General features: G+C 37.7%; 2 protein-coding genes across 3 annotated transcripts in view; one reads left to right on the top strand and one right to left on the bottom strand.

Annotated features, from left to right (window-relative positions):
• Supt3h (SPT3 homolog, SAGA and STAGA complex component) overlaps window positions 1-26,078 on the bottom strand; it is a 352,056-nt gene that overhangs the window by 226,737 nt on the left and 99,241 nt on the right. Inside the window, exon 1 of one of the 2 annotated variants that reach the window (XM_060369681.1) lies at window positions 10,615-10,632. The exons of the other annotated variant lie outside the window; for it this stretch is intronic. The gene's annotated coding sequence lies outside the window, so the exon portion shown is untranslated. Of the gene's footprint in view, window positions 1-10,614; window positions 10,633-26,078 lie in introns of those variants that run through there. 2 annotated transcript variants of the gene reach the window in all.
• On the top strand, window positions 5,857-8,072 carry LOC110539453 (putative uncharacterized protein ZNRD1-AS1). Its single transcript, XM_021626306.1, has 2 exons — window positions 5,857-5,918; window positions 7,529-8,072. Exons 1-2 carry the CDS (start codon window positions 5,857-5,859, stop codon window positions 8,070-8,072), a joined length of 606 nt encoding a protein of 201 aa, XP_021481981.1.

Raw genomic sequence — 26,078 nt, forward strand, 5'->3', positions numbered from 1 at the left:
AATGCACACATGTCCATACACATAAATAAATAATAAAATAAAATCATCTATATACATATATGCAGTAGAGAATATACATGCTATATATACACAAATAAACACACACATACATGGTAGAGACTGAGAAAGATAGCCACAATTGACGTAGCTCTCCATATACATATGCACATGCACCCACACATAAACAACATGTATACGTACACATGAGTGAATGAACACATGAACGAACGAACGAACACACAAACTAGCTAACTCTTAGTTGACTGCAGCTGCTTCAGAAGCCTCTAAGAGCCTTGGTCCTCCAATCTCATCCTCCCTTCTCTCCCACAGACTGCAGAGGATCCACAGAAAGTGCACTGCTTTATTCAAGTTCAGGCTCCTTGAAGGGACGTGTCTTACAGGGCTGTGATTCTGCTTCCAGGACCCAAAGAAGGTACTTACTTAGCACATAAGACCTGTCACGCTGGTCTAAAGACCTACGTTATTATGCCTGCACCACACAAAGTACATCTGTCCATGCTCATTTCAATGCCATTTTCTAATACTACTTACTCTTTGGCTTCTTTAATTCAATGTTATCAAAGAACACTATAGTGAAATCAGGAAAATTAAACTATCTATGCTTCATTTTCATCTTAATAGGAAGTCCCTTAAACAGTATAAGTATAAATGAAGATTTACTAACAACTGTCTGAAAGGTACAAGAGTATGTGTGAATCTTCAGGACGTTTTTAAAGGATAAAAATTAATAAGATAGATAAATTAATAAAATAGATAATGAATGAACGAACGAACCGAAAAGTTAAAACTACAATTTGCTTTAAGAGGGCAACTTCCATGCCTGCTGTGTTATCTGTCGACAGGCGTGAGCATTAAGCACACATTTGAAAGAGAGAAGCTACTGTCGGAATAACGATGGATTATGTACCTTGACTATGAGTTAATGAGATTCAATGAAACAAAACAATAGAACTGACAACTGAACCCATCAAACAGGTATGACAGTCACTCTTACTACAGAATGAGGCTATAAAGATAAAAAAGAAATTAATTCTGACTTGATGCTGATCATCTCTCTGAGGTCTTGCCTGGGTAGTTAAAGAGACAGAGTCAGCAACAGATGGCAAAATCTTCAGTGCTCATTCTTTTCTCAGCATCATAAACACATGTAATTCATAAAAAGATAATAGGTAAATTAATTATGATAAGAGTAATAAACTTTCTATATACTGAAGATCAAATAAGAAGGGTTAGGGAGGTGGCTCATGCCTGTAACCCTACAAAAGCAGGAAGATTAGGATCAAGGCTATCCTTGGCTACATAGGAAATTCAAGGGAAGCCTGACCCACTTGAGATCATATCTCAAAAAAATATTAAATTACTTTTTATTAAGTTTATTTTTATTTATTTGAGTTTATGTGTGAGGGTATGCTTAGTCAACACATGTGGAGGTGGCAGTGCAACTTTCAGAAATGGGTTTTCTCCTTTCATCTTGTCCATCTGGGGGATCAAACTCAGGCCAGCAGGTTTGGCAACAAATGACCTTCATGCACTGAGGGATCTCTGGCTCCATTTGTATGTATGGGAGAAACTGACTCAATTTAAAAAGGGAGACTTCACTTTAGACATTTAATTATTTGACTACTCAAGGAGTAAAGAGCTAGAACATATTCTAAAGATCATTTCCAGCCTTCGAAATCTTTAGAGTATAAACTAACACATATTTTTTCCTTTTTTTTTTTTCCCCCTACTTGGTTTTCTTCATATAGCCTAGGCTGGCCTCAAATTCACACTGTGGTCTGTGATAACTAGACTGGTCCTACAACACCACCTAATCAGCACTGGGGTCATAGGTGTGTTCTACCATATACATACCGTGTGTGTGTGTGTGTGTGTGTGTGTGTGTGTGTGTGTGTGTGTGTGGTGTCTGTGTGTAGTGTGTGTCTGTGAATGGTATATATATGTGTGTACATTTGTTATGTGTCTATGTATGTATTATGTGTGTGCATGAGTGCACATGTGCATTGGTGTACACACATGGGTGCATTTGAATTCGGGTGGTATGTTTGTATAGATGGTATGTGCACATGTATGTATATTTGTGTGGTGTGTATGGGTGAGTATATGCATATGTGTGATATGCATTTGTGTTTTTATGCATCTGTGAGGTATGTGTATATGGTGGGGTATGCATAGTGTGTGTATATGTGTCCTGTGCATGTTGAGAACAGGCAGAACTGAAGTCACAAGCTGCTTTATGACCTATGAAATCACAGAACACAGTGGAAAGTAGAGAAACGGTGTATACTGAAAACAGTCAGTGATGTGGGCCTCTGTGTTTTCAACATTTTAGGTAAACCTATGAATGAAGTGAAACAACCTAATAAGCTTTGTACTACAGAATAACAGACCACCAGAGCCAAACTCCACTTGCTACAAAGTATTTCACTACTAGCTTTACTGTGATTATCAAAAGACACTGCCCTGAAGTATTAAACCTTGCTTGGCATGCAATGCCAAAATCTGGTCCTGAAGAACAGCTAGTTACAACAATCTTCTATCTCATACAGAAAACACTATTTGGGTTGGGGAAGGAGAATCCATTATCAAAAGAAAATCAGTCTTCCTTTACAAATAAATCAAAACAAAAAAAAATTAGACAAAAGCAAAATTGGTGGCTCCATCAACTTTGCTTTCTATAAAGTAGAGGAAGCTGAATCATTTATGAGTTAGGTATGTAGGAAGTTGTTTTCCCCAATTATGATGAGTGTAGGTAGTGGCTCCTTTAATGAAACTAGCATGAGTTGAATATTGATGAAAAGTAATTTTAAGATGCAGACACCCTTGAAATCCTAAGCAAGATCTCCCATTCCTTGTCACTGCCTAAGGAAACGGGAGCTGCCTTCTATAAAGCATCATGACAGCTACCTGATACTTTGTGAGGTCGGAGCTGGCTCATGAGGTCGGAGCTGGCTCATCTGATACAGGGCGTGTTGATATGGATATGTTAAAATTCAATGTAAGTGGAAGAATCCCAGGAGCATCTGAAGGGTGCAGATAAGATTCGAGATCAGATCTAATGCACAGCACTGGTAAGGGGAGCCCCAAGAGAACAAAGGCACTGGGCCCCAGACCTAGTCTGCCAAATCCCATGTCTTTCTGTGCTAAAAGTGCTCTGTGGTAGAAAGGCCAGCCCAAATAACCATCAGAGTCACTAGTATCAATGAGGGGATGAAAACAAATAGGGCTGGTGAGCTTGACGATCTGAGTTCCATATCTCAAACCTATATGTTTCCTGACCTCCGCAGTGCTGCTAATATAAACACACAAACACACACACACACACACACAATGCAAACACACACTGAAATAATAATATTTTTAAATGAATATAATTCTTAAGCATATTTTGTATTTAAATAAAATCATAAAAGCTGAAAAAGAAAAATTGGGCTATCCTCTCCACACAAGGCTCTATAAATGGTATCATATACACATTAGCTATTGCTGTCTGAATTTCTTAAGTATTTTTACCTATATTAGACTAAAAAATGAGCTTTTAAGAAGATGAAAACAGCAGCACATTTTAATTACAGTCAGGGCTCTAACTTAGTAAGAATCGCATTGGTCCTGGTGTCTCTCCACAGCAGCAAAACCCTAAGACAATAAGAAACAACCTCTTTTGTCTGGAAGCTCAATCTAATAGGGAAAGACTACCCATGCACACTCTCAGATATGAACACATGCACAACAAACAAGTTTATTATGTTTATTATGTTAACAAACTTACGGTAGGAAGTTCTATGTGGGTAAATGGTTCAGGCTATCTTCTAGGCAAACATGTTGACAAAGAAGTGATGTTTTATTAAGATGAATCATATTAGGAGAAACAAATGAAGATTTCAAAGAACATGTAATCACACAGAAATGAAGCATAGCTGCCAAGAGGACCTAGAAAAATAGACCAGGTCAACTCCATCCATCACTGAATACAAGAATTATTAGGTTAGATTCCCAACATAGCTTTTCTTGCTAAGATTTGCTAGAGATTTACTAGGTTTTAATAACTTTGTGGCATCAAGCACAATGAGAAAAAGACAGAGGGTTGCAGGGAAGGCAGAGAAAAAATAGTAATGATGGTTTGTGATCAGTGTTGCTCTGTATGGTTGGTCATCTGTGATGCCTTCTCTGAGGGAAGACTTCCGGTCCCTCTCTTTTCAGGTACACACATGTCCCTCAGGATTCTCACACTGCCCAAGTGCTCCCTTAACCCTCATATTCCAAGCCCTCATTGAGAATTAGGGCTTACAGGCATTGGTTTAGAACTATTAGAAGAATGAAACCTTTATATTACTATTGTGTGAGGGACATCAGGGAAAATAGCACTCCACAGAACCTAGACTGTGTTGTGGTAGTTCAAGGTAAGGTCTTCCGTTCTATGGACCCAGCTGATTGAAAACTCACGCTTACAGGTAGGCAATGCTACAGCTACTATGTTGGTAAGGAGGTTGAGATGTCATAAGGCCTATAGCAGAGTGCCTATTACCAGCTCACTAGTATTCACTATTTACCAATAAATGAGTTTTACATTGTGTATATAATTGGAAAAACTTAACAGTTTAGTAAATGTTACTTCAGTGCTACATTTGTGCTTAAAAAGTTGTTCTATTTAAGTTTATATAGACATAGTATTTTCAGTAGTAACCACAAATTTAAATATGTGTGAAGAAGTCAGAATTAAGAACATTCTTATTTTGGTAAACAGATATTAAACTGTTTTTCCAAGAAATCCACCAGGAATTTACCCACAATTCCTCTCTTTGTGGCATCAGGAGATTGGCCTTCAGTTGTTTACAAGTCCCTTCCCCAGTACTTGGAAATCTCTATTCTTTGTGTACATCGTGTTTCTTCATGGCTTTCAACTGGCAGTTTCCCTGGTGATTTTTGATCACATATTTTTATCTGCTGAAAAATCTAGAACTTGGTTTCTTAAGTACTATTTGTGTGCCCTGTTTGGGGGGAATTATCTCCACTTTTTTGGTTGCTTTTGTGGAACATGCTGATTCATATTTAATCTTAAAAAAATTATAATCCCTAACTTGAGAAAGTTTTAATCTGAAACACCCTCAGTACAGAAGCATATGAAGGTAATGTAGAAATGATTCCCACAGGTAATACAAATGAGAAAGTAAATACATATAAATAATTATAATCCATTGGAATCCCATAATTCTATTAAAAATTAAATTTTTGTGAATTCATTACCAGAAAGAGACGATTCAATGAAGTTTCAGATTTTTATGATGCCAACATATTGGTATTATATTATATCATCATCTTTTATCAACCCTGAAGTGACTTACTGTTCAAATTGGGGACACTGGTTTGAAAGGTTCTCTTCAGTCATAAGCCATAAAAATGCCATGGTGGTTTTGGGGTTTTTGGATAAAAATAGCCTGTGCTGGTTCTGTGTAGGTGTGCTTACCATATTTGTTTACATTTGCTCAGTGTTGGTGTTGCCTTTATTTCAAGCAAAAAAAAAATTCTTGTGTATTTATGTCTTGTTTATGTGTGAAATTCTGGGCAAACAAAACTCAGATGTAAAAATTGCACACAATTTGCAGCATTAAACAAGGTATCTGTTTTAGGAAACATCAGTGTCCTTGCCTGGGTAAAGTTTACTTCATCTAATGAAACTTCTTTTGAAAGTGACTACATAAATCTATGCTTAGAGATACAATCCAGTGATAGCTATATTCCTGAAGGCCCAAGGGTGGCTGGGAATAAGTCTACTTTTTTATTTCCTGGACATAACATCAGGTTACCTTTTCTGCTTCATTCCTCTCTTATACTATGATGAATTTTTATGCACTGCAGTCACTTGAGCTCCTGCTGGCAAGAGGAATGTATGACAGGAGGTAACAGGGTTGAGTACAGCCCTGCTCAGCATTGTGGATCCTGAAGGAATAACCACTTCTTCTACAGCTACAGCCAGCTGAGGAAACAGCTCATTTTTGTTTCTTTGTTTCAAATTTTTAGGAAAAACAGGAGCAAATACAGTGAGGCTGAACACAACCAGATGCAGAAGGGGCAGGCTAGAGCTGTCAGAAAAGGGATCTCAGAAGAGATGTAATAGTCAAAAACCGAGCAAGAGCATGGAAATACTGGGAAGGATAGGCTGCGGAAGAGAATCAAAGAAGGCTTGAGCCTGTGCCTAGAAGTGCTTTGTCTCTGTCCAGCTCTTCTCTCCCAGTAACAACTTCTGCCTCAGCACTAACATCAGCTATCATGGCCCTCATTTTATAGGTAATGTGAACACAAATCACAGCAATCATTCTGTTATCTGTGGGAGGAGAGATGACCCAGTCACTATATAATGTGTTTTAAGAAAGCTAGATCACTGCTAGATCACTGATTACTCTCCCCCCCCCCCCGTATTGTTTTATGTTTGTTTTGTTGGTGGTGGTGGGTTCTTGTTTTATTTTGTTTTTCAAGGGATGGTTTCCCTGTGTAGCCTTGGCTGTCCTAGACATGCTTTTTATACCAGGCTGGCTTTGAACTCAGGGATCCACCTGCCTCTGCCTCCACAAGTGTTGGGTTACAGGTGTGTGCCACCAGGCCCAGCTTTCACCAGTGTTTTTGTAAGAGGTGATCTTACTATCCAGGCTCAGGTGATCCTCACTACTAGTCCTCTGGGAATGCTTAAATCACAGGCCAACGCTGCCAAGACTAACTGGAATAGCTTTTATAAAAATAAATGAGATCATTTATCTTGTTTACCAATGAAACTGTATTGTGCAAAAACAAATTTTGGTCTTTAAAAACAGTGGGAGAATAGCAAACTTTATCCAAGAGCTTTAGGGAGAGAGCAGAATCTCTCAGAATGGGGAGGTCCACGTTGCCATGGCATTTTCAATTGGGTATTGTGATGTCCTATCAGTTAAAGAAGTAGTAGCGTGGAGCCTCTGGCTGCTTTTCCAGCTCAGACGCCATCCCGGAATGTTTACTTACTTGTGTCTCGCACCTACAAAACTTAGGCACAGGAAGTGAAAGCAACAGAGAAGCCACTGTACTAACTTTGCTGAATACTGATTCTGCGGCCATTGGAATAAGAGAACTACAATTCCCGCTGGTTTTGAGACTGCATTATTTTGCAGCTGCGCAGTGGCTAAAAGCAAAGTTACACATTCTTCCGCATTCTTGGGCCCTCCTTACCTTTTGTGGCCACTCTGCCACCCCTTCTTTGGGAGGACTTCTGGCCGTTTAAAAGGTTTTGGCTTGACAAAGGCATCGAAAGGTAACAGTCAGCTAAAGGGCAAGAGTCTCCACTGGAGTAAAAGTTCTTGACGCTGGAATCTAGGTGGCATGCATACAATAACAGCAAGATACTTGGTCACTGAGTGACCAGAGGACTATAAAGCATTGGAGAGTAAGTCTGCTCTCTTGACTGTTGGCTTCCCAAGCAGTCTTACCATGATAAAAGAAGAGTGGAAATGATGAGGGGGGAAGACTGAGACAATGAAACAAGGACTGAAGCAACGCAGAGCACTGAAGGACAAAAACGTTACTGTTGGGTAACCAAGAAAGAGAGGACACAGATGGAAAGGCAAGCACGCTGCACTGGCCAGGCCAGAGAATTTAAGAACAGGGTGTGTAGACTTTTCCCCACTGAAAGGCTACCGAGAATTGAGCACTACAACCAGAAAACACAGAGAAGATGGCAGGTAAAAGAGAGGGAAGAGGCGCAAATCCAAGACCACCATGAGCGCATGCTTCGAGGGAGGGAACTGACAGAGGAAAGACTCAAGGAAAGACTGTTGAAAACAAGCCAGGGTCAGCTGCCTTCACTTGAGAAGCTCCAGAGAGTGAAGAAAGATATGAAGGGCTATGAAAGGGCGAACGGACACCCACTTTTGCACCTACGTAGTAGAACTTTAATTAAGCTGGAAAGTCTTTTGGAGAAGTCTCAGGCAGGAAAAGAAATGAAGGCAGCTATGAAGCCGCGTCAAAAGAAATTCCTGACCTTGCCACCTTTTTTGAAAAGTCAAGCACGAAAAAGAAAAGATTTGTAAAATTTCAGTGTGAAAAAAAAAGAAAAGGGATACTGGAAATTAAAGACTTTGAGAATCACTGTATCATTCCGTGAGATTGTGCAGTAATTCTGAAACCCCATCTTCCTTAAGAAAGAGCTAGAAGGGATAGAGCACTGGCTGCTATTGCAGAGGGCCCAGGTTCAGTTCCCAGCACCCATGTGGTGGCTCACAACCATCTGTAACTCTAGTTCCAAGGGATCCAACATCCTCTTCTGACCTCGACAGACACCAAGTATGCTAGTACACAGACATGCACACAGGGAAGACACTCGTACACATAAAATAAATTCTTTATTTTTAAAGTTTGAAATTAAAATTATTATCCATATTGGTTTTTCTTTTAAGATAGATTTTAAAAAACCAAAGCATAAACAATCCTTAATAGTCTCCTATATTTTGGAATTATGCATTATAGATGCATAAAACAACAAAAAGAAAACAGTCGAGAAAAAAAGGGGATTCAGGAAGGCAGATAAAATCCAAATGCGCAAAATGCTTTAAGAACAACAGAAAGGCTGAAAGACAGGTACCTCCTCTTTGTCATTTTCATATAGATTGGCAGGAACAATTCATAATCTTATAGGATTTGAAAACAAATCCTATGAAATTGTCTTTAAAGGATGTGTTTTAATATGAATATATCTCAAGTTCATTTCAACTAATCAAACATGGTAAATACCTCTTTAATCCAAAATTTTCACAAGGCAAGCCTCAAAAAAAGTTTGAGCTAATTGTATTCATTTGGCCAATTTTACAAAGGAAAATTGGGGTGGGTGGGGTAAATAGGAGAGGAAAAGTGGCTGCTGGGGTGGTGGTGAGGTAAATAAGAGGAGCAGCGGGTATTGGGTTGGTGGGGGATAAACAGGAGAAGGGCACTAGCTATTTATTGAAAGAGGCAAAGTAATATTTGGTCTCATGCCTGAGGAAAAAGACCACCCAAAGACATGATCACTGGTGAACCCTGAGGAAATCAAAGTAGAACTCATCAGCACCAACAAAAACAGTACTCTTTCTAGAAGAATTTATTTACAAAGTAAACCAGAAAACGTATTTTTGAAACTCCTTTCTATAGATGAATACCACACTGACATTTTGATTAGAAAACCATTAAGTAGTAACCCCTTGTTTCTTCTTGTCTCACACTACAGGGAACACAAATGGCCACTTTTAACTCTCCAATGTAGGAGTTTGGAGATATGGGAATTACCATAGAAAAATCTCACAGCAAAATTTTAAACTTTTTAACAGACCTCCCCTTTGGCAGTAGGCCAAGAATTTCCCACATCTTGTGGCCCTTTGGCCTCACTTCCTCACTACTACTCTGCATGAGACACACTGGGAAAGTTCTAAAGGTTTTCCCCAAAGAACAGGTTTTATTTTAAAGAACTTCACCTCTTACATGAAAAAAAAAAATGAAACATATTTCTTCAATGGAGAACCTACTTAGAGTTTTAATATATATTTAAAATCTGTAAGTGATACAGTATGAGGTATTTCCTCAAAATGGGACAGAGGAATAAAAAATTAATGGATCTTTAAAAATCCTGCACACTTCTTGAAAATCAGTCAAATTCCAGGAACAGTTTAAGATATGACATTTTAAATTTAAAGCAATTAAGTGAATAATTCTAATTTCTCCCAAAGAAATCAAGTGGGTTGAATGCAAAGCTTCTTGAAGCAAAACACACTAAACGCCTTCAAGTCTGAACATTGATCTTCATGAGCACTTAGGTATTTAACATCTACAATATTTTCTGTTGAAATATGTAAGGGGGAAAACTATGCAAAGATTTCTGGTCTTCCTCTCATCTGGACCATGTACTGACTTGGGAGTAAATCTTTAAGAAAGAATAAAAACATCTGAAAAATGTAGTCTGAGGTAAGATTTGAATGCCAAGTGTTTAAAGAGAAGATAACCACTGGCTTTCTGACCATCTGATAAAGGACTGACATAAAAATATCTATACAACTCTTACAATTCAATGAGAAAAAGTCCATAGCTAGAGGCCAAAGAGCCTCATTAGAAGAGATACTGATGAAGTCTAGTGTGGTGGTGCACACCACTTTAGTCCCAGCACTTAGGAGGAATTAGTCCCAGCAGAGGCAGGCAGATCTTTGTGGATCTGAAACTAGCCTAGTCTACAAGTTCTGGCCTAGCCAGGGATATATAGTGGGGCTCTCTATTAAAAAATATATGCAGATGGCAAATACATACATGAAAACACGGTCACTGAGTGCAATTACTATTGACCATTAAGGAATCAAAAATGACAAAATGATATAGGTGGAACTGAAGATACTGAGTGAAATAAGCCAGGCAGGAAAAAGACAAAGCACCACATGCTTTCACCTACATAGAACAGAGTACACTGGGTTCAGCGAAAAAGAGGAGCAGAAAGAACAATGGCTGGTAGAGGCCAGAGACGTGAAAAGGCAGGGGGAAATACGGAGCGATGGGTTAAGGAGTGTGCAAAGCAAGGCCAGACAGGATGACTTGTAATGATGCACAGTGGACACTTACAGTTAACACAGAGTGTTGTTCAACCCAATACAGTCAGCAGGTTCTGAATGTCCTCAGGAGCAAGCAACTTTTAGATGATGGATAACCTAAGCATATATAGAAGACCAACGTACAAAGTATTTAATGTACACACAAACTGTGTCACAGAGAAAAAATTATCAATAACCTTTATAATAATTTTGCTATGCATTCCAAAGAAAATTAAATACACTTTTACTATACAATCCAGCAGTCAAATTTCTTGACATTCACCATAGGAATATAAAACTTAAAAATGCTCCACTTACCAATATAAGGAAGGCATTTTTTTAATTGAGGTCCCCTCTTCCGAAATGAATGTACCTTGTGTCAGGTTGACAAAATCTAGCCAGTACACATGAAAATGTGCTCAACCATATGACTTACATTATGAGCATCTGAAAAGGCAGAGGTATGTAGAAGTTACACACAGTAACTGCTAAGAATTCAGAGGGGAAGAAAGAGGTCTAGGTGGAGCACAGATATTGCTAAAGCAATCAAACTATCTATACTAGATTCTCATCATAGATAAATCACTATAGACATTTGTCCAAGTCCACAGAATGTGAACTGGAGTCTAACTACAAATGTAAATTTTAAAGAATGATAAATACTAACTCACCAAGTGTAGCTGACATGGAGGAGGGGACAAGTAGCAATGGAGGATAAAGTACAAGGGAAGAGTTTTTTTTTTTTTTCTGCAATGTAAAACTATTAATAACTAACATCTATAAAAGCAAAGAAATGTGGTTAGTTTTGTAATTTAAAAAGTTACGTATACTCAAATTTTATGACAAATTAGTTTTCTCAAAGCACAAATTCTGTTTTAAAAACAGTTAAAAACCATGCCTGCTCCTAGCAGATGCAGAGTGATCCTGTAGTTTGCATGAGAGGAAACAATGAGTTTCTAAAATTGGAATCCTCAGATTTGATACCTGCATGAATTTATACTATATTTCTTTCTTACTAATTTTCCTGAGTAGTAATCATTGAGTAAAGTGATATCAAAAGGACAGAGATGTCTAAGAGAGCAGCAAAAAAACACTAAAAGGTTCACTGCCTGTCAGTACACGAAGCCAGCCCTGGCTCCTAGCTCAGTGCTCCCATCTACCAAAGCCTTTCCACTTCCTGGAAAAGATTTTTCTCACATCTTTTGAAGGCTACTCATGAGGATGCTTTGTGCTCTGGTTACAGGAGAAGTTCAGGTTCTGAGTCTGACACTACAGACCCTGTTTCTCACCTGACTTTGTAAAAAAATATCAACGCTTATGGGGGCGATGGCACTCCCATCCCATTCTGATTTATCTAAACAAAACTCTATGAAAAAACAAAAAACAGACTGCGTGAAAATAGACAGTTGGACCAAACAAACCTAGGTAACATTAAAAATATAAAGATTGAGGAGCTGGAGATGGCTCAATAGTTAGGAACACTTCATGCTCTTCCGGGGGACCGAGTACAGTTGCCAGCATCCACACTGGGCCACTTAAAACCTCCTGTAACTCTCTAGGTTCAAGATGTGATGTCTCTGACCTCTGTGGGCACCAGCACTCAAACAAAGACATACACACACTCACCACTTTAAAAAACTAATTTTTTTTATATGAAGAGTAAGGTTGAGTATTTTCATAAGGGACATGGTACTATAACTCAAGCTAGCATCCAAAGGATGATTAAGTAAAATTTTATTTTTCTTTAAATCACACTAATTGAGTACTTAAATAAAGTGCTCTTTTTTTCTTTATTTATTTTGCATCCTGGTAGGAAGTTTCCCTCCCTCTTCTCCTCAGAATCCCTCTCACTCCACTTCCTCTTCTCCCTCTGTGTTCCCCTCCCTTTCTTCTTAGAGAAGGGGAGACTTCCCATGGTTATCAGCCTGCTTGTAGAATCTTATGGAAGAGGGGGAGGAAGAACTGAAAGGGCCAGAGAGGTCAAGGATACTACAAGAAAACCAACAAAATCAACTCACCTGGACCCACAGGGGCCCAGAGAGACTGAACCACCAGCCAAAAAACATACATGGAATGGTTCTAAGCATCCCACACATATGTAACAGATATACAGCTTGGTCCTCATGTGGGACCTCTAACAGAGGAGCAGGTGCTGCCTCTGACTCTGTTGCCTGCCTCTGGGTTCCTTTCCCATAACTGGACAGCCTTGTCTAGCATCAACCAATAAAGTATTCTTAAGAGTTCAGAAAAAATTTTTTTCTGCATCTTAAAAGGTTTTCTCACAGGAGAAAAATAAAATTCTGTCAATATTCTTCTAACTTGGTATTTCTAAAATGGTCAATAGATAGTGCTGAAAATGAAAGGTAAAAAGAATTTAACAACTTTGAGATAACAGCTAATATATCAACCCACAGTAGCCATCTTCTCGATATACATATACATACATATATACATACAGAGTAACCATCTCCTGGATATACATATACATATATGTAATATATGCATATGTGTATATATATTACATATATTATATACATGTGTGTGTGTATATATATATATACACAATCAGAAATAAAACTATATGTAAAATGTAATATGATACAAAAGTAACAGCCCCAACTTCTACTATGAATGCACAGATATCAGCAATATTGAAGTTTTAAGAGAACACACCCTCCTGCAGCATTGCACAGAAAGTTTCTGTTGTGGCTAGGTCAACTTTTCAAGTCTCAGTGCTACTTACTCTAAATCAGGACAAAATAAGAAACTATAGTGATAGTTGTGAAGAACTTTTAGTGACTATTTTTCAAACTCATTAGTTGAGATTCATTAGGGGACCATCAGCATCACTTATTTTCAACATGAAACACAGGGTTAGGAATGTAGTTCAATGGGAGAGCACTTGCTTATCACATTGGAGAGTCCAGGGTAGAGCCCTGGCATTAGAGGAAAATAGGGAGAAGTTAAAAGTGTATGGGTAAAGGGGAAAAGAAACAAGAAGGGAAGGGTCAGGAAACAGGACAGGGAAGGGAAGATCAGAATGCCAGTATATGCAATTAGAAGCAAGAGTTGCTGCTGGAAGTGACAAACACAAGCCAAGAAAAGAGAAATCTTTTAAGTTCATATGTAAATATGGGTACTTGCTTAATAGAAATTTTGTTTTTTATACATCCACAATAATCAGGAAAGTTTGAATTCATAAGTAATGTTAAAAATTCAGTTACAAATTTGAAATTTGTTTAAAAACATTTTTTAAACAAGCTTTTTAAAGTAGCTGATATCATATTTAACCTATTTTATAAGGTAAAGTAAAATATCAAGATAGTACATCAAATAAATGTGCATATAACTCCAGGACCCAGGAGCATGTGCACCACAAAACACTCACTGAAGAAATTTAGTAATACAATGAATGTATCTGGCACCCTCACATAGACATACATGCATACCAAACATCAGTGCACATAAAAAAAGAAAAACCCAGTGACTTCATATGGGAGTAGAGAACTAAGAATTTTATCTTCAAAACTATAAACATATAATTCTGGGACAAAGTAAACACATAGATGACAAGACTTTAAAACACATCAAAAATACATTAATTCTCTACATTAACGTGCTTTTGAAATTATTTCATCTATTTAACTCAAATATATCTTAATTTTTATAGATAATGAACAAACTACGTATGTGTATGTTACCTGCTAGAATTGAAAGAATTAGACTATGCATCTTGCTTTGTCAGTTAGTTCATTCATTAGAAATCAGTGACAGGAGCCAGGGATGGTACATGCCTTTAATCCAAGCAATCTCACTTAGGCGGTAAAGGCAGGCATCTCTGAGTTTAAGGACAGCCTGGCTAAAAAACAAGATATAGGACAGCCAGTGCTACATAATGAGACTCCATCTATAAAGTTAGCTCATTACTAACAACAACAACAAAAAAAAAAATACAGAAATCAGTGACATCATTTTGTTAACTACTTAGTCCTTGTGTGGATTATGCTAGTGCTATTCAAATGGCATGACTTCAAAACCAAGAAGAGTCTATGAAGCCCTACATTTTTCTGGCTTTTTTTTTTTTTAATTAATTAGTGGCAAAAAATACAGTTTTCTTTTAAAAGTGCATTTACCATTTACAGTATTTTACATCTTCCACACAACACATGATTTTCTTGCCTCAGAGATAATGGTGTATGCATGAATATGGTAGCAACAAAAAGAATAGACAGAATGGTACTTGAAGGACCGGTCAGTGATGTAGAAGAAAAATCACCTTCACCGCACATTGTTAACAAAACATACTTCACTAAGTTAACTTTTTAAAAATAACAGACAAAAATACATTTTAAGAAAACCATCCTAGTGCTTATTTTCTCATGCTTTCATAAGTGCATGCAGTACAGCATTCTATTTAGATACATGCACAAACACAATTTTCCAAAGTGCCATAAAATTTAATGGGAACTGGGTTCTAGAGTAAACAAGCTACAGTCCAGGCAGCAGTAATATGTTTAAAATATATCTGCAATACAGAGAACACTAAACTGAACGTACTCTGATGGGGGGGTACAGTGTAGTATATGAGTGCTGGTGGCCATGTTCACAAATGTATATGCATGTGGAGGCCAGACAGTGGCATCTGTGTCTTCCACTACCACTCTCAGTCTCATCTTTCGGGGAAGAGCCTCTCACAGCACCTGGAGCTAACCAACTGAAGAGACTGGCTAGCAAACTCTAGGATCTGCCTGTTCCCATGTCCCCCAGGGCTAGAGTGGCAGAAGCTATCCACTTTGCTCAGCTTTTACAAAGGTGTTAAGTAGAAAACTTGCATCCTCATGCTAACACAGTAAGTACTTTACTAATTGAGCCCTCTCTCTATATCCCTAGAATGGTATTTTTATTAAGTAGCTGCAATAAAGCCAATCTCTTCTTGAGAAGTATCCCCTTTACTCTCATTGTGCTTAAAAATACTAATTCCAAAAAACACTGGAAATTCTTATAGCAAAGATATCTGTTTCTAGCACCTCAAACTATAAAAGAGACAATAGATAGTTAAAGGAACTATTGGGAAAAATGTTTACATAAGATTAAGCTGTAAGTCATTTTCTTAATTAGAGATTAGGTGATAGCAGTGAATGATGAGGAAGGGCTCAGCTCCTTGTGGGAAATTCCTTCCCTGTGCTGGTGGTCCTGGGTTCTGTAAGAAAGCAAGCTGTATAAGTCTTAAGGAGCAAGGGAGTAAGCAACCCTCCTTCACAGCCTCTGCGTCAGCTCCTACCTCTAGGTTCCTCCCTGTCCTGATTACGTTGTTGATGACCAGTGAGTGATGAGGAAGTGTGAGCCAAATAAACCTTCTTCCCCAAGTTGCTTTTGGCCATAGTGTTTCATCACAGCAACAGAAAACCTAAGACAAGTACCACTTTTAGGGTGAAGTTTAAAGATCTAATATTGGGAACGTGCAACTTTTCAGTAATATGTCTTATATATTTTTTGGTTTTTTGCTGGTGGGAATGTAAACTTGTACAACCACTTTGGATATCAACCTGGTGCTTTCTCAGACAATTAGGAATAGCGCTTCCTCAAGATCCAGCTATAGCACTCCTGGGCATATATCCAAAATATACTCAACTATACAACAAGGACATTTGCTCAACCACGTTTGTAGCAGCTTTATTTGTAATAACCGGAACCTGGAAACAACCCAGATGTCCCTCAACTAAGGAATGGATACAGGAATTGTGGTGCATTTACACAATGGAGTACTACTCAGCAATTAAAAACAAAGAAATCATGAAATTTGCAGGCAAATGGTGGGAACTAGAAAGATCATCGTGCATGAGGTATCCCAGAAGCATAAAGACATACACTGTATATACTCACTTATAAGCAGATATTAGACATATAATATAGGATAAACATACTAAAATCTGTACACCTAAAGAAGCTAAGCAATAAAGAGGACTCAGGATAAGATGATCAGTCCTCACTCAGAAAGGCAAACAGGATGGACATTGGAAGAGGAAGAAAACAGAGAACAGGATAGGAGCCTACCACAGAGGACCTCTGAAAGACTCTACCCAGCAGTATGTCAAAGCAGATGCTGAGACTCATAGCCAAACTTTGGGAAGAGTGCAAGGAATCTTATGAAAGAAGGAGGAGATAAAAAGACCTGGAGAGGACTGGAACTCCACAAGGAGAACAACAGAACCAAAAATCTAGGCCCACAGGCCTTTTCTGCAATTGATATTCCAACCAAAGACCATTCATGGAGGTAACCTAGAACCCCTGCACAGATGATAACTCAGTCTCCAAGTGGGTTCCCTAATAATGGGAACAGGGACTGTCTCTGACATGAACTCAGTGGCAGGCTCTTTGATCACCTCCCCCTGTGTGTGTGGGGGGCAGCCTTACATGGCCACAGAGGAAGACAGTGTAGCCAGTTCTGATGAGACCTGATAGGCTAGGGACAGAGATAAGGAGAGAAGGACCTCCCCCATCAGTGGACTTGGGGATGGACATGGGAGGAGATGAGGGAGGGAAGGTGGAATTGGGAGGAGATGAGCGAGGGGACTACAACTGGGATAAACTATAAAAAATAAATGAATTAAAAATTCTTATACACATTTCTAGTTTTTGTTTTAAATTAACTGGCAGTTAAAGTATCTTTAATTGTGGCAAGATAGTGAAAATGGGAAAAGATGGTGGAAAGGCTAAGATATTGCATAAATAATGACCAAATAATCGTGTGATTTTGTAATAAATGGAATGGAGAAAAGGTGGTAGAAATGAAAGTAGCTCAAGAAAAAGCAGCAATGATCAGAAATTGTAGTCTGTGCTGGGGAGACAGCTCAATGGGTGAAAGGTTTCCTGTGCACACATGAAGGCCTAAATTTGTCTCCCCAGAACCTAGAAAGAAATAGCCACACACATCAATGCATGCTTGTAACCTCAATAGAGGCAGAGTCAGGAGAATGCCTGGAACTTGATGGCTACTCAGGCTAAGCCAGCCAAATCTTAGCCTGATTTGAGCTCTAGGGTCTGTGAGAGATGCTTTCAGAATAAGGTAAAGAGTCATTGGGAGGGACAGCCATAACTGACCTCTGGCTTTCACACACACACACACACACACACCACAAAACAAAAGGAAGAACTTCCAAGCCCTGTAGATGGTGGTAAAGGGTGTGTGCATGTCTTAGCCACCTTGGCCTGGGTGGAGCTTGGGGCAGAAGAGAGGAACTTGCTTGGGCTTTCCCAATGTTTTGTGAAAATCTAGAGCCTGGACATTCAGGACCCTGTAAACATTACCATGTTCTGTTTTCACCAGGAAATGGGAAACTCTGCTGATCACTGGGAATCAGTAATAAGTTCTTACACAATGGCAGTTATATTGGGAAGAAAACTCATTTGCAGGACAGAAAAAAAAAAAAAACAATCAAATTACAACAGTTATTCTGATTATAAATAATCTCCTAGATTTCTTGTTGATTTATAAATATGTTTTGGCTTTATAATTTCGTTATACCTGAATGTTGTCTGGAGTTTCTATTTAGAAACATACATGTTTTAGTAACATCAGGAGGAAAAAGAAACCCACCTCACAGAACATGGGGCTAATCAACAACTTGGGTTAGTGAGTCTGTAAGGGAAGTACCTTGACTGTAAGACTACTGTTAATAAATTCTATGATGCTGGGCCACTTCCCTTGGCTCCTTACTTACTCAGTTTTCTCATTTATTTGACAATGTTAATGACAGTCTTATATGTGAGAGTGCTGGGGGAAGATAAGAACTCTGAGCTGACTAAGCTTGGCCCCTGGTATATAACAAGCATTTATACTCTGGCAAAAGGCTGGCACAAGGATGCTAGCTGTGCTTTCTGTCCCTCAAAAGCAGCCTTTGAGTTCAATTTTTTAACCTATCGTGGATGAGACAATGGAACCCTGACTTTCTACGGGTAGCAATAGTTCTCCATTAAAAAAAAGGGGAGTAGGGGGTGCTTGCATGGCTTTAGGACCCTACCATTCTAAAAATACTGTCCCGCAGCTGTTTAAAATTTATTTTTTTAAGACCATAGCACCACTGTTTGGTTGTTTCCAATTTCTCAGACCACAAATAGTAAAAGTGTACTCAGTCTACTGCAAACATAAATAGCAAATGCACGCTTCAGCACTTTTTAAAGGATATGGAAATTGGCAACAAAAACGCAGTTCATGTTGAAAATTTATGACAGGCTGCCATATTTCTTCAGAAATACAATCAGGTAGAAATTAGGAAGATCTCTACCAGCTGGGTGGTATTTTTATGTTTTTTCACTTATATTTTCGTTCGCTGAAAGACTTTCATTATGCAGCCTCTGGCACTTGATAAAATAGAGCAATAGTACCTTTGCTAAAACCACAGTTTCTCTAGTTATGTTTAGCATTACACAAACATCCTTCACCTTAGATATCCTTTTGCATCGGGCGTTAAATTGGACATGCACTGAAGAGATGATCTTTTTCCAGAACAGTATACTTTCTGGATATCATTAACTGTCAGAACTATGTTTTAGAACTTCTCTCAAAAGGGTGTGTGTGTACATGCAATTAAACTATTAGGTATTTGGTTCCTCAAAAGGTATTGTGAAAATATGGAGAAAAGGCATGAGTACAAAACAATTCAAACTGGCCTGCTGTGTAGCTATAAACTAAAAGAAGGAAACAGAACTGTGAGAAATATGTAAAAAGCCACAACATGAATTGCATGTCTTTTAAATGTTCTGGTTATGTAAAAAATAACACAACCTCTGCTTGTAAGTGTTTGAGAAAGAAAACATTCATGGTGTATAGGTTATTAAAATAAGTAATATTTAATGCTGAATTCAACAACGAAAATGGTTTTTACCCTAGGAATATTCAGAAGTCTATCTCTTACTTCAATGTTACGATGTCTTCCTTTGCAAATGTAAACAAGGAATGCTTAAAGATTTTAAACCTGTAGAACATAACAATGAAGGAATCGATGAACGGATGATTAAATAAGTGGAGAAAAGTAGCACTGGGTAATTTTAGGGAATTTATTTGCTTTTCTTGAAAAAAAAATAAATGAATAATTCAAAACATGGTGACTTTGGGTCTGTGGGCATATGCCTGGGGCAAAGGACCATTTGAGCATAGGGACTATCCTGAGCAACACAATGAGACCCATTCTCAAGAGCAGTAAATACTAGTAACAACAGATGCGATCAAATCTACTTATATACATGAGTGGAAAGGAAAGTAAACCTAACAAGCTATTTTTAAAGGCCTCCTGAACATCATATGATTTTTACCAATCATGTATTATACACGAACATTTCACAGTCACTAAGTACATGTTTTTTCACTGGATAAGACTGTTCCTGTCTCTTGCAATACACAAGTTCAGCAAGCTACTACAGATAATTTTAAAAATCAAATGGTGCAATGAAATGAAACTAAAAAAAGGTTCTAGTTAAAAACATGAATTTATTCCTTTTTTTAGCTAGTGAAAACAAGATGAAGACTGGGAATTGCAGGCATTTTGAGACCCCTCTCTACCTGCTGAGAGGTGTCTCTTTCTGATCTTCCACTAAGCATGTGATTTTGCCAGATAATATTGAATGTGCAAACTGGAAAATGAACCTGTAAGTATCAAGTAAAATCTTAAAAAGAAGAAGAAGGAGCAAAGCATATCCTAAGTTAAGAAGGGAAAGGCTGTTTTCTCATCTCAGCACTGACTGAGAAAATAAACCTTTAGACTGGAAGGTCTTTCTGGGTAAGTTTTAGCCCATTTCAGATGCTGTGTAGGTGACACGGGCTGTGATTCCAGGGTTACCTAGAAGTCTCTCAGAGGTTGCAGTTATATCGTTTGGTCAGTTCAATGATATCTGTAAAGTTAGCCGCTTGAAACAGCCCGCTATAGCTTTAGAATATCATTTAATCGCATTTTCCTAAAATAAGAGTGGATCTAATCAATATGAAAGCCAGAAATAGAATATTTTTCAAAGGGATTTTTAAATGGGAATTTATGTTCTAGTGATGCAGTTTTCTGATTTGAAACAAGATTGCTTTTACAAAATTGAATGTTATTTTGTATTCAGAACAGCAGAGAATAAAGAATGAAAGTATAAACGTCTCCTTCATTTGGTATAATCATAAGTTCTGAGATGGAAAGAAATACAGAATTCAACACTAGCAGCTAATGGAACATACAAACCTTGCAGTTTAAAATGAAAAAGCTTCCTCCTGATACTGTATAATCGCTTTGGGTTAAAAGAACATTTTCGCCTTAAGTTAACCATGAGGAACGGAGAGAAAGAAAATCACTGCCAACACATTACAAGGACTTGCTAAGTATTTAACTTATCGAAACAAATCTAGTCAGAGCCTGGGAACTGCCACACAGCAGTGAGCCATGCCTCATCTATGACAGCACAGAAAGCCTCTGTCCCACAGTGGACTAGATGCCCTGGTTCTGAGAAAGCTCGCTGGTCCTGAATTGATGACAGTGTCTAACAGCTCCGTCCACAGTCTGTGAGTGATCCGAGTAAATCAAGCTACCTGAAATATGGCACTGGTGACACTAACATATTAGCTACTAGCAAGCGGTAGGCATCCATCGCTGTTAACATGAGCTCTAGACCACTGGAAACTAATCACAGGCTGAGTGTTCCAGAGAAACGTGAGACAATAGCTACCAACAGACTGATTACAGTTTCTTCCTTTACAAATGTTTTCTGTTGTTTTACCACACTTTTAAACCCTAACTAGTAATTACATAGTTCTACTGCTTAAAGAGGATGTGGAGATGTTTGAAGACAAGTGCTTTTCAATCAGAAACAGAAATTTGTCTTTCACATTTACATTTAAATTGGAGATAATGACCTGTATTACTTATTTTTAATAATTTTTAAATGTTCTTGTTTAGCTGGATTAAATATCTATATATAATTTATACTTACTATTTTAATTTTTCTTGCACCCTCCCCCAAAACTTTATCTTCATTTTTAAGTATTTTTCACATCATGAAGAACTTAAATTATATACAAATAATGTAAGCTGAGACCCAATCTGTCTGGTCACCTAAGGAATTAGCAATTGAAGTATAGACTTTCATGGCCAGTTACATCTTAATTTTGTGGAAAGAAAAAAAAAAGTTTTCCACATTAAGATTGTTTCCTGGGCTTTTTATAGTTTAAAAAAAAATCACTACTTTGAGAGAAAGGAAATTATCAAAAGGAGGAGGGAAAGCAATGGACTCCCTTTCTTTGGTCTTTTGGAGTGGGATCACTGTGGAGAGGGACAGGGCAGGTAGTTCAAAGGCAAGGTGGGAACTGGGCAACAGCTTACAGGAGCATCGCCCTCCCACGACTTCAACGGCTGTTAGCCTTGCAGCAGCTTCTATTTTGCTGTGGGTATTTTATCTTTAACCCTGAATCCTGTCTCCTACCTGTCAGCAGCACCGTAAGCATTCACAATTCAAAATGTTTTCCTTTTTTTTTTTTTTTTTTTTTTTGCAATGCATGACTTTGAACTCTGACTTAAAAAAAAAAAAAAAAAAGTAAGTTAAACACTATGTTTCTTTAAGACCAGAGCCTTACTTATGGGAGTCTGTGGCTTAACTGAAAACAATTTTTCTGTTCCAAGGAAAGTCAGTTTGAGTCTAAAATGCCATAAACTGGCGTCCATCTGCCGATAGAAACATGTATGGAAAAGGCACTGAGATCAATGTTGTAACTCCCGTCAATGAAATCGGAGACTAAAACTAAAAGTCAAACTAAAGAAAATAAAACATTTAAATTAAAAAATTACAATGTATCATAAATGTAAACACTTGTTCAACATCATTTATTCAAGTCAGCGAATACTTAATAAAGCCAAAATTTGTGAATATGCTGAGTACCAGATTTATGATGCCATGACCCCTCCATACAATAAACACTCAGAAATTCCTCAGTGGTATTGCACAAAGTTTGTTCATTAAAGGCTCACATACAGTTTACTTATTTCTAAAATATTGGCAATATTAAATAAAAGTTAAATATCCCAATGTTAATTGAAAATAAGAATGTATTAATGAAAAATTTACCCACAACCAAAATGTCTAGTAAAATATCTATTAGCATATCAATGCCACATTATCTTGAAATCATGTACTTATGTAGGTAAAAGTGGTTCAGCTACCTCACGTGCACGCTACGGGAACTACCAGGAATGTGCTATGTGGGAGCAGTTAGTCAACATACGCCGCACTGGAGAGAGACGGCAGAAGAGCTACACAACTGACCAGCAGTCACAGGCACAAAGCGCTCAGCAGGGAGGTCCCAGAGGCCCATCGTCATAACAGCCTGCCTACCTTCATGCATCACAACAATCACCATGGGAATCTTTCACATTTGACGATGAAATACAGCCTTCACTGGTATCATTCTTCAAGCAAATTTCTAACATTTGTATACTTAAGCTGACTACCCACAAAACTTCTAGAAATTTAATATAAGTATAATAAATGTTCTTTCTGTAATTTTTACCACCTACATTAGAAATAACAAAATGAAATGTTGCACTATTTTTTTAAATAATCGTGTACATATTCATGCAAATACAGAGATGTCACTGTGTTATGAGAGGATAAAAGTTTTAATCTAAGTAAACTTGCTAATGTCAAAGATAAAATTGTTCTGATTATAAGTAACTCATATAAGAAAAATAATTAAATATCTACATCAATCATTATCGTTATACTTTGTGAACTAACATTTATCCTATGACTGCATTCTGCATTGAAAACAAACTGAAATTATACAGCTAGCTATAAGAACTGACAAATAAAAATATTCTCATTCAGCAACTGAAATATGAGCCTCCATTTAACTGCTGGCTTGTTGTTCACTAAGAAAAAGTGGTACATTTCTTTCTCAATGAATAATGTTTCCTATCTGGATAAATAAGGGAAGTCAACCCCACCAATAGAATGCGATTATCTATAATGAGAGTTAGTACTCCGTGTTCCCATTTTAAACAATAAATTAAAATATCAACACGCTCTATAACTTTTGTATGGATGTTGAAATAGTACCTTGCTGAAGGTGAAAAGCAAAAAGGGGTTATTTATATTTCAGGGTGTACACAGTTATTCCTCACAGATTAGCTGCCCAGTATGGAATGGACTAGGACTAATGCATTGCACACATGATACTACTCACACTAGAGGAATTATGGAGGACAGAGAGAGCTTCTAGCCAAATCTTCATTCAAATATCATGGACGCCACTGTAATTGAAAGACATTTCCAAACAGATAGCTACGGACCTCAGTTTCCTCTAGAATAACACGCCTTCACATCTGCTCCAACAAAAACAGCCATGTCCTTAGCATCAGCAAACTGCCTTATGCTTACTTTGTAAAATATTACCACTTTGTTTGCTTTAATTTACAATTACTTAAACTAACAAAATGTTGTTCAAATGTACAAATTATAGTAATATGTTAAAAAGCAGTAGTATGGTGCCTAATCAACATTTTACATCAGTGACTTTCTAAGCTTTCAATTTTCACTTGCAATCAATTTACCTTCATACAACTTCCTAGAATGATACAAGTTGTATATTTTCCTATTTTCCTACTAAAGTGACTTGATTTCAATTATGAATTTTATTATACCTCCTCCCTAAAAAGGATCAAGTTCACAAAACCAGCTGTCAAAATCAATGCTAACATTATTCACTTTTTTTCATTTTTTGGAACTACACAATAATTAGAAATTAAATACAAAACAAATCATATGCTAAAAAGTAATAATACAGCATAACAATATGTAATGGGTAATGATACTTTTCTTGACACTTGAATAAAAGATGCAAACATCTGTTAAGATTACAGATAACTATGAAATAAATTAAAAGACGTTTCAAATCCATTATTTTAAAAATAAGAAAATTAAAATGCAGAGAAAAGGAAAACAGTAAAAGTCTTTATAGTATGCAATGAAATATTTAAAAAGCTGACATTGATAACACAACTTTAACTTCTTTATTAATTTTTTGTATTAATTACAGTTTATTCATTTTTTATCTCAGCTGTAGCTCCCTCCCTCATTCCTTCCCAAACCCACCCTCCCTCCCTCATCTCCTCCTATGACCCTCTACAAGTCCACTGATAGGGGAGGTTCTCCTTCCCTTCCATCTGACCCTAGCTTATCAGGTCTCATCAGGGCTGGTTACATTGTCCTTCTCTTAGGCCTGACAATGCTGCTCCCCACTCAGGTGGAGGTGATCAAAGAGCCAGCCACTGAGCTCATGTCAGAGATAGTCCCTGTTCCCATTACTAGGGAACCTACTTGAAGACTGAGCTGCCATGGGCTACATCTGAGCAGAGGTTCTAGGTTATATCCATAAATGTTCCATGGTTAGAATATCAGTCTCAGAAAAGGTCCTGTGCCCAGAACTTTTGGTTCTGTCACTCTCTTTGTGGAGTTCCTGTCCTTTCTAGGTCTTTCTATCTCCCCTTTCTTTCATAAGATTCCCTGCACTCTATCCAAAGTTTGGTTATGAGTCTCAATATCTGCTTTGATATCCTGGTAGGTAGAGTCTTTTTCAGAGGTCCTCTGTGGTAGGCTCCTGTCCTGTTTCCTGTTTTCTCCTTCTTCCAATGTCCATTCTGTTTGTCTTTCTGAGTGAGGATTGATCACCTTACCCAGGGTCCTCCGTCTTGATTAGCTTCTTTAAGTGTACAGATTTTAGTATGTTTATCCTATATTATATGTCTAATATCTGCTTATAAGTGCGTATATACCGTGTACGTCTTTCTGCTTCTGGGATACCTCACACAGGATGATCTTTTTTAGATCCCACCATTTGCCTGCACACTTCATGATTTCTTTGTTTTTAATTGCTGAGTAGTACTCCATTGGGTAAATGTACCACAATTCCGGTATCCTCAATGTCCTCCATTGAGGGACATATGGGTTGTTTTCAACTTCTGGCTATTACGAATAAAGTTGCTACAAACATGGGTGAGCCAAGGTCCTTGTTGTATACTTGAGCATCTTTTGGATATATGCCGAGGAGTGCTACAGCTGGATCTTGAGGAAGCGCTATTTCTAATTGGCTGAGAAAGCACCAGATTGATTTCCAAAGTGGTTGTACAAGTTTACGTTCCCACCAGCAATGGAAGAGGGTTCCCCTTTCTCCACATCCTCTCCAACATGCATTGTCACTTGAGTTTTTTATATTAGCCATTCTGATGGGTGTAAGGTGAAATCTCAGGGTTATTCTGATTTGCATTTCCCTGATGACTAAGGACATTGAACATTTCTTTAAGCGAACAACACATCTTTAATCTACTATTTATTTGACAGTAAAGTCAAAACCATTAATAAAGTTAATGGAAACTTAATCCAATTGACTTTAGTCAATGATGTTTTTGTACTAAACAGTAAACTGTCTCATTTAGAAAGACTGCCTAAATAATTTTATTCATAAACTCCTAATAA

This window comes from Meriones unguiculatus, chromosome 16 (genome assembly GCF_030254825.1).
Source record: "Meriones unguiculatus strain TT.TT164.6M chromosome 16, Bangor_MerUng_6.1, whole genome shotgun sequence".
Taxonomy (NCBI): Eukaryota; Metazoa; Chordata; class Mammalia; order Rodentia; family Muridae; genus Meriones; species Meriones unguiculatus.